Source organism: Sus scrofa, chromosome 7, assembly GCF_000003025.6.
Source record: "Sus scrofa isolate TJ Tabasco breed Duroc chromosome 7, Sscrofa11.1, whole genome shotgun sequence".
In the NCBI taxonomy this organism is placed as follows: domain Eukaryota; kingdom Metazoa; phylum Chordata; class Mammalia; order Artiodactyla; family Suidae; genus Sus; species Sus scrofa.
The window spans coordinates 58,879,732-58,892,121 of NC_010449.5; the positions used below are offsets into that span (position 1 = coordinate 58,879,732).

Genomic DNA, 12,390 nt, shown 5'->3' on the forward strand with positions numbered 1-12,390 from the left:
TGGACCTCTGGCCTGGCAACCTCCATGTGCCATGAGTGCGGCCCTAAAAAAAGAGGCAAAAAAAGAAGTGTCCTAATGCTTTCAAGACCAGCAGTGTGTTTATTTCTTAAAGAATAAGTAATTAGGAAATCTCCTTTGCCTTTGCTTATACGTTCAAAAGGAACTCAGAAAGAAATACATCTTTTAGCTTAGAAGTGGCCGTTGAAGAATTTTACCCTGAGGGGAGTGAAGACTGCCTTTAGAGCCCCTTGTGCTCTTCAGGAAGATCCTTCTCCTGTGGAGACTCCAGTGTCTGCTGTAGTGGAACTGGTCATGATCTCATTGCTTTTTCAAACCATCGGCCCACCCCATGTAGGTTCCTGCCTTGATCTCCCTTCAACGCTCATTCCTTTTCTCATGTTTACAGAATAGACCATGTCCCATGCCCAGGGAGGTACCACTCCAGCATTTCTTCTCTTAAGAGAGCCCAAGGGAGACATGAGGTAAATTCTAGGAGGACCTGAAAACCTGCACTAACAGAATCTGTGCTCCTGAACCACATGCCACTGTAGCTTTTAATTGAGCAGAGCTTCTGAGCCTGGTTTCTGAAATTGTGTCTCTGCTGGCAGACTTCCTTGACAATGACTTGATTGATTTGGGGAACTTCTGGTTCTAGCAGATCCTCTCGTGCCAGGAGTGGAAGGAGTAGTCAGTCCTTTAAACGTGGAGTCCATCAGAGTTTATGGGCCTGAATAACCAGATGGACACTTGTCATCAGCACGATGGGCTTGGTTCTGGTCGTTGGCACTTTCATGAGGCTTTAGAGCAGTACTGTCAAGACAGGTATCTTGGCTTAGACCCTTTTCCCAGTAATGAACTCTTGTGCTTCCTACAGTCTTGGAAAGCGTCTCGTGGCAACTTATTGCCAGGTGTTATTTTTTGGTTTTTGGGGCTTGCACCCGCAGCAGATGGAAGTTCCCAGGCTAGCGGTTGAATTTGAGCTGCAGCTACCAACCTACACCACAGCCACAGCAATGCCAGACCTGAGCCACGTCTGTGACCGACACCACAGCTCATGGCAACACTGGATTCTTAACCCACTGAGCGAGGCCAGGGATCAAACCCACATTCTCATGGATATTCGTTGGATTTGTTACCGCTGAGCCACAAAGGGAACTCCAATTTATTGCCAGTTTTAATTTAAGATTTTAAGCTCTGGAGTTCCCGTCGTGGCCTCACGAAAATAAATTTGACTAGTATCCATGAGGACGGACATAGATTCGATCCATGGCCTCACTCAGTGTGTTAAGGAGTGCACGCTCTCTCCTATCATTGTGACTATAATCCTGCCTGGCTCAGAGTGAGAATTTGATTCTTCTTGCAGCTCCTGGTTTGAAATCCATACTTTGCACCTGTGCTCAAGATAATACAGTTGGTTTTATATTCTCTGATATCTGCATATATATATTTTTTGTTGGTAGCTAGGTTGTAAGACTGGGAACATGGTTTGTTTTCGTATTCTTTTTATTTATTCTATTTCCTGCCACTCCCACCACTGGCTTGATGTATTATTACTCAGCAAACATTTGTTGATCATATTTGGAGACATTTGACTCTTTTTTTCTCCCCCAATTTTTTTTTTGGCTGCACCTGTGGCATATGGAAAAGTTCCTGAGCTAGAGATTAAATCTGAGTTGCAGCTGCAACAGTGCTGGAGTTAACCAGGCCAGGAATCAAGCCTGTGCTTCTGCAGAGATAATGCTAGATCCTTAACCCGCTGTACCACAGCAGAAACTCCTCCCCAACATTTTTTTTTTTTTTTTTTTTTTTTTTTGGTCTTTTTAGGGCCGCACCCATGGCATATGGAAGTTCCCGGGCTAATGGTTCAATCGGATCTGCAGCTGCCGGCCTACACCATAGCCACAGCAATTTCTGCTGCTTATCAGAATTCCCTCCAACTTTTTATGTTGAAAAAAATTTCAAACTTTTCAGAAGAGTTGCTAAAATGGTATAATGAATGAACAGCCATACATCCTTCACTTAAATTTATTAATTCACATTTTGCCACATTTATTTCACATAAATACATACACACACACCTGAACAATCTGAGTTTTAGTTGCACTCATTACATTTCACCCCTAAATACTTACATATGTCTTCAATAGGATGTTGCTCTATACAACTGAACTATAAGATTGCTCTCAGGGAAGAGTTCCCATTGTGGCTCAGTGGTAACAAACCTGACTAGTATCCATAAGGACGTGGGTTTGATCCCTGGCCTCGCTCAGTGGGTTAAGGATCCAGCATTGCCATGAGCTGTGGTGTAGTTGGCAGACATGGCTCAGATCTGGCATTGCTGTGGCTGTGGTGTAGGCTAGCAGTTGTAGCTCTGATTGGAGCCCTAGCCTGGTAACTTCCATATGCCACAGGTGTGGCCCTAAAAAGGCAAGAAAAAAAATTGCTCTCAGAGAATTTAAAATTAGTACAAAAGTATTATTTAATACACATTCCATATGCAAAACTTTCCAGTTACCCCAATCGTGTCCTTTATAGTTGTATTTTTAATCAACTATTGTCTGTTACATTTAGTTGTCATATCTCTTTCTTTTAATCAGGACAGCACCCACAACTTTTGTTGTCTTTTGTGATATTGACATTTGTGAAGAGCCTAAGCCAGACAGTTTACAGAATACCCCTTAGTTTTGATTTGCTGATTGTTTTCTTTTGATATAATTCATGGTAAATATTTTTTCCAGGATTTTGGTGGGGCTCTCTCTTGGGGCATCATGTTATAGAGGATACGATGTCAGTTTGTCCCATCACTGAGGTTGGTTTGATCCCTTGGTAAGGTGTTGTCCAGCAGTTTCCTTCCTTGTAAAGATACTTTTCCCCCTTTATAATTAATGAGTTAATCTTGTCAGGAAGTCCTTTACCTCATGAGTCCAAAGCTTGTTCCAGTAGAGCTTTAACCCAAAGGAATGAGGTCCAGTGTGGATAGGAGGTTTGTCTAGATTTTAAAGGGGGAGGAAGAAGTGGGGAAAGAGAAACATCTCACCCATGCTTGGCTTTGCCTACAGCTGGGCTCTTACCCAGTTGCAGAACGCCCTGAGGCTGTTGGGTAGGTTTCCCCTTCGCTCATTCAGCATGTGTTCATGCAGCCCCTCCACTAGGCTCTGTGCTAGCACCGAAGACACCGTGGAGAAGAAGGGTTCACAGCAGTGAACGAGACAGGGTTACTGCCCTCGTGGCGCTTACAGTCTAGCAAAGCTATAGTCCAAAAAGAAAAAAGAGTCACTTACAGGTTGTATTAAATACAACGAAGGAAGTAAGCAGCATGCTGAGTCTGAGGGATGTTTAAATTGAGCCTAAAGAATGAGGAACTAGCCCTGTGTGGGGTGGGGGAGCGTTGGAAGAGAGAAGAGTGCCTGAGGAGGGAAGGCTTTTGAGGGGCCATGCTTTCTGAGGCCAGAAGACCCCCAGAGTACTTGGAAACAGAAGGCAGCCAAGATTCCTGGAGCATGTGGGGATTGAGGTCCAAGGCAAAGAGGCTAAATAGTGTACAGGGGCCAGATCATGGGAGGCCTTATGGACCCTAATAGAGTTTTAAGAGTAGTTAGGTTTCTTGTAACCAATTCTTGTTTCAGAGATATTCCTGACACCAAATTGAGTTTTGTGGTAGATTTAATTTAAGTCTATAAGGGCTGTATGTACATTGTGGGTCTGAAGATATGAATTTACCAGTGGTTTTATACCCCCCCCCAAAGAACCAATATGAGGAATTCACGATCCTAGAGGAATACCTGTGCCCTTTACTGAGTTGTGCTCCTCATTGCTAAGACATAGGACACACACAGCCTTTCCAATTAAAAGGCCATGTCACTATGAGGATTGAGTTTGGATTTGCGATGCCATTTTGTTGTGGGAGTCTTGTTAGACAACGCAAAGGCCGGGAGGTTTGCAGGACAGGGGAGGGATTTTGAGGTTACTGGGGAAGGCTTAGATGCAGCTCTGGAGGGTGTCTTGAGTGTGGGGAGGTGCAAGGGAGGATGTGAGAACGTGCACAGGTGTCCACTGGGGAGAGAAAGGCCTGAAATAGTCAGATAGAAGAATCAATGCAGGAGTGGCCAAGACACGTGGGAGGGACAGTCTGTAGTGCTGGGCCACAGGCTCTATGGCCCTGCCTCAAGCTGTGGAATGATTGTCCTGGCCTGTGCTGGGTGTGCTTAAGCCGTTTTTCTTGATACCCTGAGGTTAATCAGATCCTAAGAAGTGTTCTGCTTGTCACGAACGGGCTATAATTATCTCTCTCTCCTGTTTCACCAACAGCTGTAAAATACATATTAATATTAAGAGAAGCCCTAACAACTGATTTTACTGCCTTGGTTCCCAAACAATAAAGATCCACCTTCCAACCCAAACATAATTAGGCTTGGCCCATGTTCAGGCTTTGGCGATGTTATTGTTTGCACTTTACACGCTATGTTCTTGGTTCCCTTCCTTTGGAGTTTATTTTATTCCCTCTGCCTCTTTCTGATAAGCCCGTCTGACTGGTTGGCTTTGTGTGTAACTGTTGTTGAAAAGGAACATTTTGTGGTGCTTGCATGTTCCTTTCAGAGAAACAGAGTGCAGTGGAGTCCTAGACCCTGCAACTGGCAGACTGAACAGAAAGCATTTCTGGCCTTGTCTTTCCCTAAGCTGCAAAACATGCCAATTCATCACAGAGGCCCCTCCCCCCAGCCCAAATCAGTGCAATATAGCAGACGCTGTTTCCAGCTGCAGCACTAGCCAGCCAGAGCGGGGTCTGTACCTTGAGTTTTATACCCTTAAGGACTGTGAGGAGAAAAGTAGCAGGAAATGCTCAGCCTGCCCCCACGGAGCCCTTAGAACTAGAGAGTGGGTGCCTGTACACACGGCACAAGACCTAGGCCCAGAAAGAAAGTTTGATTTGTGGGGCGGCAGGCCCAAGACTCACAGCCCTGACCTGTTTCAAATTCAGCAGAAAAGGAGTAAGTAGGGGAAGCAATGCCCAGACCCAAGGGGAAGCTCTCCCTTGCGTGACTCTGCAGGTGAAGACAGTCTTTGAAGTAGGCAGGTGCGTGACTTGTCTAACAGGTTTAGGGTTGTTAGTAGCTGGGACTCTTGAGAATTCATTCAGCTTTTTCACAATGCTATCAGTGGTTCCTAATTAGTTCTGATAATATGTGCATGTCTGGAGCAGGCCATAAAAAATGGCTGTTTTAATCAGCTTTTGACATGCAAGGTCAGACTACAGCTGCCAGCATCGGCACCTGGGACATCAGTGACTGACATTTCTGAAAGGGTGAAGGAGAGGCAAAGCTTGTGATGGCACTTTTTGCTGTTTCTGCCCCAAGCGGGGGTAGGACTCAGGTGGAGGGGATCAGTTGACCAACAGGATAGTGTTAATTCTGACATGTAGATGGTTTTTATTTTGTTATTACATGATTGTTATTTTGCCTTCTCTTGAGAAGATACAGACCGGGGTGCTTTAAGTTCAGTCATTGTGCTTGTATACCTGTTGTTAAAATGTACAGCCGCAGCCTAATTGTGTGTGGTTTTAAGAATCTATATAATATAGCAGCATTAGACACCAGATAGAACCGCAAGACATTTCTCCTGAAGTGATCAGTGAGGAAAAGAAGTTTTTCTGTACAGGACTTTGAAGCCAATAGGATGATGATGAACTTTCTGAAAACATCTGCCTTAGAGTTAAGCCACACCAGAAATAGCAGTAGGTTTGCATCATTCATACATTTGCGTACCTGATAAGAAATTGCCTCTGTTGATAGATAAATACAGCTAAGACAGTGTAACTGAGGTGGGGGCTGAGGAAGTACAATTCCCTACTTTGAGGAGTTTTCAATCCAGTGTAAATGAGGATACAGGATCTAAAAAGGCGTGTGGTCCAGCCAGACAAGACTAGTTACATGCTGGCCCATAATGACCTGCTGGTTGAAATCCGTGTTTCTTGGTCAGCCAGTGAGGCCAGATGGGGCTCTTTGGCAGAGCTTGCTCCCTTGGGGCCAGCCCAGTAACTTCAACATTTGTTTTTTATTTTTTATTTATTTTTTTGTTTTGTTTTTTTTAGGGCTGCATCCTCGGCATATGGAGGTTCCCAGGCTAGGGGTCAAATCGGAGCAGAGCTCCCATCGTGGCTCAGTGGTTAACGAATCCGACTAGGAACCATGAGGTTGCAGGTTCAATCCCTGGCCTTGCTCAGTGGGTTAAAGATCCGGTGTTGCCGTGAGCTATGGTGTAGGTTGCAGACGTGGCTCGGATCTGGTGTTGCTGTGGCTCTGGCGTAGGCCGGTGGCTGCAGCTCCGATTTGACCCCTAGCCTGGGAACTTCCATATGCAACGGGAGTGGCCCAAGAAAAGGCAAAAAGACAAAAAAAAAAAAAAAAAAAAAAAAAAAAAAAATCAGAGCTGCAGTTGCCAGCCTATACCACAGCCACAGCAACCCCAGATCCAAGCCGCGTCTGTGACTTTATACCATGGCAGCGCTGGATCCTTAACCCACTGAGATCACAATTTTTTGACTTTGCTGTTCCTTTCCTGTTCTGGTTTTCTGGGCCCTGAAACAGTTCCTTGATAATGATATATTTAATGCTTTAGACTCGTTCAAGTGCACCAGCTGCCGCAGACTTAGGCTTTGTAAAACCAAGTACTCTCCATGGTGTAGTTTCAATGACTATGATCTCCTAACCTTTACAGAGTTCTGTTTATTTATGATGAATAAATTAAGATTCTTCTGAGCAAGGCATTGGTTGCTTTCCATGTAACTTTCCCCCTGTAGTATGAGTATTAGGTTGCAGTCACCCAAAATGGGGAGTAAATGACAAATTATTTGAGAAAAAAGGTTTCTAGTTGTACTTCTTCCGCCAAAAGGAGGGGCTGAGTAGAGGAGAGTGGGAGGAGGAGGATGTGTGGAGCAGATAGGATGAGCAAGTCCTCTTATCTTGAAATTGAGCAGCAGGGACCAGAGGGTCAGGAGGGTTTGCTGGTATCTGTTCCACTTTGGGGCAAGGATAAGGGGTCTGCTTGTGAGGAACACCCCACTGCCAGGAATGGCGTTTCCCTCACTTTGAGAAAAGCCTATTTTTTGCTAGTGTGGCTGATCGAGTGCAGCCTTTTCTTGCTAGTACCAAATACAGCATGGTGGATTTGGCCTTCGTGTTCAGAGCTGAACTTCTAGGAGAGCTTAACTTCACTTCTGCTCTCTGGAAACCCGAACAAATGGTTACTCAGTTCCCCGTCCACTGCTTGAACTCTGGGGCACAGCATAGCATCCCTCCGTCCCAGCTTTGGTGGCTGGGCTGGGGAGGGTCAGTCTTAGAGTCTTGGCTTTCGTAGATCAAGTGCACTCGTTTGTGGCCCTGGTTGCCCGTAATTGCTTTCCCTTTCTCTTCATGTCCTTTTGAACTGCAGACTCTGGCCTGGTTGTCCCAAGTGTTTCCTATGAGTTGCATAAAAAGCTGTTGTCTGTGGCTGAGAAACATGGCTTGACCCTGGAACGGAGACTGGAGATGACAGGTGTGTGTGCCAGCCAGATGGCACTGACCCTGCTTGGAGGACCCAACAGGTAAGTGCCTCCAGGTCGGCGGGGCCAAGTGTGGGTGATGCTACTCTGCCTCAGCTCCACCACAGCACCTCACACATGGTTAATTGGACAGTTGCTGCTCTTCTCACATGAGTACTTCTAGAAGTCACTTTCCTGTCTGCTACAAGGTTTTTGTTGGCCCCCCTCACCCATGTCCTGAAAGTCCTCGTTCTTCTCCCATCAAACCACCCTTGGCCCTTCCTTCCTGGGGACAGCTGGCTCTGACTTTGGCTGACTGCCAGAGGCCTGCCTGCTAAGGACCTTCGGAGACCCAGCCTTTGGAACTCATCATTCACTCAAAGGGTCTAGGATAAAAATCAGTTCTGAGTTCCATACCTGAGAACTTCTAGAATCACCGTGACCACTGAGTGTGAGAGCTAGACTGGTACCTTTCCACTACTGTTTGGGCTGATGTATCCGGAGCAGTGCTTAATTTTATTTGTGGATGTTTACTGGTACCATGTACCAGTCCTTGTGTTAGGGCCAGTTTCACAAAGAGAAAGAGACTGTGCTCCTGCCCTGCAGTAGCCTAGCGAGGCCTCCAGAAAGTGCAGTGCTGTAGTGGAGAAAACAGAAGACTCTCTAGGAGGCTGCATTTCTACTTAGAACAGTGACATCCAAGCCAAGTCCTTCAGAGCAAGGACGAGTGCACAGGGGCGAGCAGGAAGGGGGAAAGTAGTCTAGGTCTAGGGAGCAGCGTGTGCCAAGGGGCAGAGAGGATGGAGAGACTGTGAATCAGTCAGTCATTTTGTGTGGCTGAAAAGTAGGGCTTTGGTATAGCTGAGCAACAGGGAGCTGCTGAAGGGATTCCAGTAGGGCTGTAACATGATCGGTCTTGTGTTTTAGAAAGATGACTTTGAGTAGATTGAACGGAGGCAAGACTAGAGACCATGAGACCAATTGGAAAACTGTAACAGAAAACTAAGGCAGGGGCCAGATGAGAAGTGATCCAAACAGGGAAGTACGGATCAGAGAAGTGGGTGGATGAGGGAATTTCTTTAAGGTAAAACAACAGGGCAGGATAATTGAATGGATGTGGGAGGTGATAGAACATGGAGCGCCGATGATCACGGAACTTAAAGCTTTCCAGGAGTTCCCATCGTGCTCCTGTGCTCCTGCTCCATAGCTCAGTGGTTAATGAATCTGACTAGGAACCATGAGGTTGCAGGTTCGATCCCTGGCCTTGCTCAGTGGGTTAAGGATCTGGCGTTGCCGTGAGCTGTGGTGTAGGTTGCAGACGTGGTTCGGATCCCACATTGCTGTGGCCATGGCGTAGGCCAGCAACTACAGCTCCAATTAGACCCCTAGCCTGGGAACCTCCATAGCCGCAGGAAGCGGCCCTAGAAAAGGCAAAAAGACAAAAGAAAAAAAAGCTTTCCTGCCTGGACACCTGGTCAGGTAATAAGGAACGTGGGGAGAGGAGCAGGTTTGGGGGAGATGGTGGATTTTGTTTTGGATGTGTTGAGTTTAGGAGGCCTGTGAGATATCTGAATAGATCATTAGCAACCCGAATCTGAAATTTAGAAAAAGGTCTTAGCAGAATATAGAGATCTGGAGGTCACCACCTAGTCCATGGTATAAGAATTAAGGAGGGGGTGGATAGTGAGGAAAACGTATCACCATTAAAGCATGGTTACGAGATGAGGAGCCTTCCAAAATGGCTAAGAAAGTTTAAAGCTGGAGCCGTAAGAGAACCAAGAGGGTTGTGTTTAAGACCCCCGAAGTGGTGGTGAAGGAATAAAGGCACGGTCAGCAATGGTTCTGCTTAGAGAGCAAGTACCGTTAGAGTTGACAGGCGGCTGCTGGGTCAGCAAAGAGGAGGAGGACGGCAGCAGCCTTGTGGGAAAGTGTGGTCAAAGGGATCCAAGCTGGTTGTGAGATTTCCCCTCCTTGCTTCTCCACTCTCTTTGCCTAGAGAGTTGTGCTTATTCCTCCTTGGCCAGTGATTTAGACCTACTTCTCAACCTGGATCCCTTGCCTCTGCTGTGCCAGGAAGAGCCACTGTAGACCCCAGAGTGTGGTAGGGCAGGCTGCCTCTGAAGGAGCATCAGGCCCTTGGGTCTGGCAACTGCTGAACCTCTTCCCAGAGCAGCTGCTGGGGCATCTCTCGGAATAAGCTGTTCCTGGGAGTATTTAAGGCTATAAAGTGGCTTCCCAGAAATAGCAGTCTGGGGGCAGGATCTGAATGTCCTCACCAAGTCACCTTCCTCTCTTGTCAGCTTCTTGGGGATGGCTGTCCTTGTGCCTGTCTATTCTCTCTCTGTCTGAACTCTCCAAAGAGCCGCTTCCTAGCCTTTGTAGCAGTTGCCGGTTTTCTCCTAAGATTCCCCCAGTGAGCAGTTTCAGGTGTGTCCAGTGCCATGCGTTTCCCACTGTGTTGCACAACAGCACTTAATTTGACCCTCATAGCTTCACCTTGAAGGTGAGTCATGACTCATGCTTTAAGATGAGCAAGCTAAGGCTCAGAGCGGACATGTGACACTGCTGGTGCACAGTAGAGCCAGGTCTCCAGTGCCTGTACTCTGACCCCTGCTGTTGGGTACGTGGGGGCTGTGGTCAGCTTTGAGTCCTCTCCTGGGGGGATGCCTCTGTGAGAGGGAGAGTCCATTTAGGGACTAGACATAGGTGAGTCAGATGCCAGAACTCCGCAGTGTCTGTGTGAAGGGATGCCAGTGTGGTGGGGGAATGCATGGCTTAATGAATAAGTAGAGTACAGTGCCAAAAGTCCTGCAAATTTATTGCGAGGGTGGGGGTTTCCTCTTTGTCTTGACATCTGTCTTCCTCCCTTTGGGAAACCAGTAAGTGGCGGTCACTGCTCTGCCCCTAAGCAGGGACCTAAGCCTCTTTCTTGTGGTTCATCTCCTCTTCTTGCCTAGGGGCAAACTGCACTGCGTGTGAGTTGGGCGCAGCTCTAGGGCTAATCCTCCAAGCCTCTTTACTTGTGACTTCTCTGAGACCAGAGAGGTCTCAGCTTTGAATGGCTGGAAGCGACTTCATCCAGAAGGTCGGTATCCAAGGCAGCTACCAGCCTAGGAGGCTGGGAAGGCCCTAACCTGCTGCCTCTTCTGTGTCCAGTACTAAAATGATGCCAGCATTGATTGAATACTCTCTCTGTGTTGGTTCCTATTTCAAGTGCTTTACATCCATTAATCTACCCGGCATCCTGTGAAATAGATGCTATTAAGAACATTGCTGTTATTAGCTTACTGGCGGCTCAGTAAAGAACTTGGACTGGCAACTGATTGAGGATGATGTAGAACTATCTTCTTTGGTACTTGCTGTGAGTTTCTTCAGAGTTGAGCCATGGTAATACTAGAAAGGGTAGGTCAGAGTTTCAGAGATGAAAGGCTTTCTGGGCAAGGGAAGTAGTTTGAGTAGAAGCAATAAAGAACCTAACAAGTGCAGGAGAAAATGATGAGACCAGTCTTCTTGCTGCAGTGGAGCAGGCATGTTGGAGAAGAAGAGCAAAGAAGGCTGTAGAGGTGGACAAGGCTCTTTGCTAAGGAGAGTTTGGACCTACTAGGTCACACAGTGAGAACATAAGTGTTCTTGGTCAGAAAGCAGCCTTCTGCGAACAGTGTTATATGGAACAAGATCTGGGTGAACTACCTAGTGAGAGGACCCAGCAAATGAAGTGACACTCGGGTGTGGGACAGTGGGAATGCCACCGTATAAACCTAACCTGTAGTGGATTTTGTCCCCCTCTGAAACTGGAACTAATGAGAACTTCGAGAGCAACAGGTCTGAGAGGCACTTGTCTGGTATATGGCACCAGGGATTGGCAGACCTGCTGCTAATAATGCTCCTTTACTTTCTGTTCCAGATTGAATCCCAAAAATATTCACCAGAGGCCTACAGTGGCCCTGCTATGTGGGCCCCATGTGAAGGGGGCTCAGGGTATCAGCTGTGGAAGGCATCTAGCTAACCATGATGTCCAGGTCATCCTCTTCCTTCCCAACTTCATGAAGATGCTGGAATCCATCACCAACGAGCTGTCTCTCTTCAGCAAGACCCAAGGCCAACAAGTATCTAGCCTCAAAGGTGAGCACTTGGACAGGGCCAGGCCGAGGCCCTCTCCCTCCTCCGTAGTTTGATGGTCTGGCAGTGCCACCCAGTGGCGGCAGGTGGAAAAGCACCACAAGCATAGTGTTCTTTCCCTGTGAGTGGAGTTAGTGTCTGAGATAAATAATTTTGGTGCCAACCGGCCTACTTCCCATCCCTTCACCTTCCTCGTTCTCCACTCAGATGGAGAGGTTGGGACCCATTTATTCATTTCACAAATATTTACAAGATGGGCACCGTTCCTGACACTTGGGGATATTGGCAGCAGGTTTTGTTCTTTTGGATTTTTTTTTTTTTTTCCTCTTAAATCTGTGTTTCCATGGAGCTTACATTCTGGTTAGGATGGGCCACAAGTAACATTTCTATCCGGTCAGATGGTAGTAAGTGTTAATGGAGACAAATAAAGCAGGGAGGAGTTCCTGTCGTGGCTCAGCAGAAACAAATCCCAGTAGTATCCATGAGGACACAGGTTCGATCCCTGGCCTTGCTCAGTGGGTTAAGGATCCAGCGTTGCCATGAGCTGTGGTGTAGGTTGCAGCTCAGCTCGGATCCTGCATTGGTGTGGCTGTGGCGTAGGCCAGCAGCTGTAGCTCTGATTCCACCCTGCCCAAGGACTTCCATATGCCTCAGGGCGGCTGTAAAAAGAAAGGAAGGAAGAAGGGAGTGGAGGGAGATAGAGATTGTTGGCGGGTTGGGTGAAAGGTAGCAGACTTAAACATTTAGGGTCT

General features: G+C 47.0%; 1 protein-coding gene across 3 annotated transcripts in view; it reads left to right on the top strand.

Annotated features, from left to right (window-relative positions):
* The window catches only part of EDC3 (enhancer of mRNA decapping 3), a 66,783-nt gene that overhangs the window by 51,039 nt on the left and 3,354 nt on the right, over window positions 1–12,390 (top strand). For all 3 annotated transcript variants that reach the window (XM_001927872.4, XM_013978071.2, XM_021099053.1), the window contains exons 5-6: window positions 7,429–7,582; window positions 11,424–11,641. In XM_001927872.4, coding sequence (XP_001927907.1) covers window positions 7,429–7,582; window positions 11,424–11,641 — 372 coding nt within the window. The remainder of the gene's footprint in view (window positions 1–7,428; window positions 7,583–11,423; window positions 11,642–12,390) is intronic.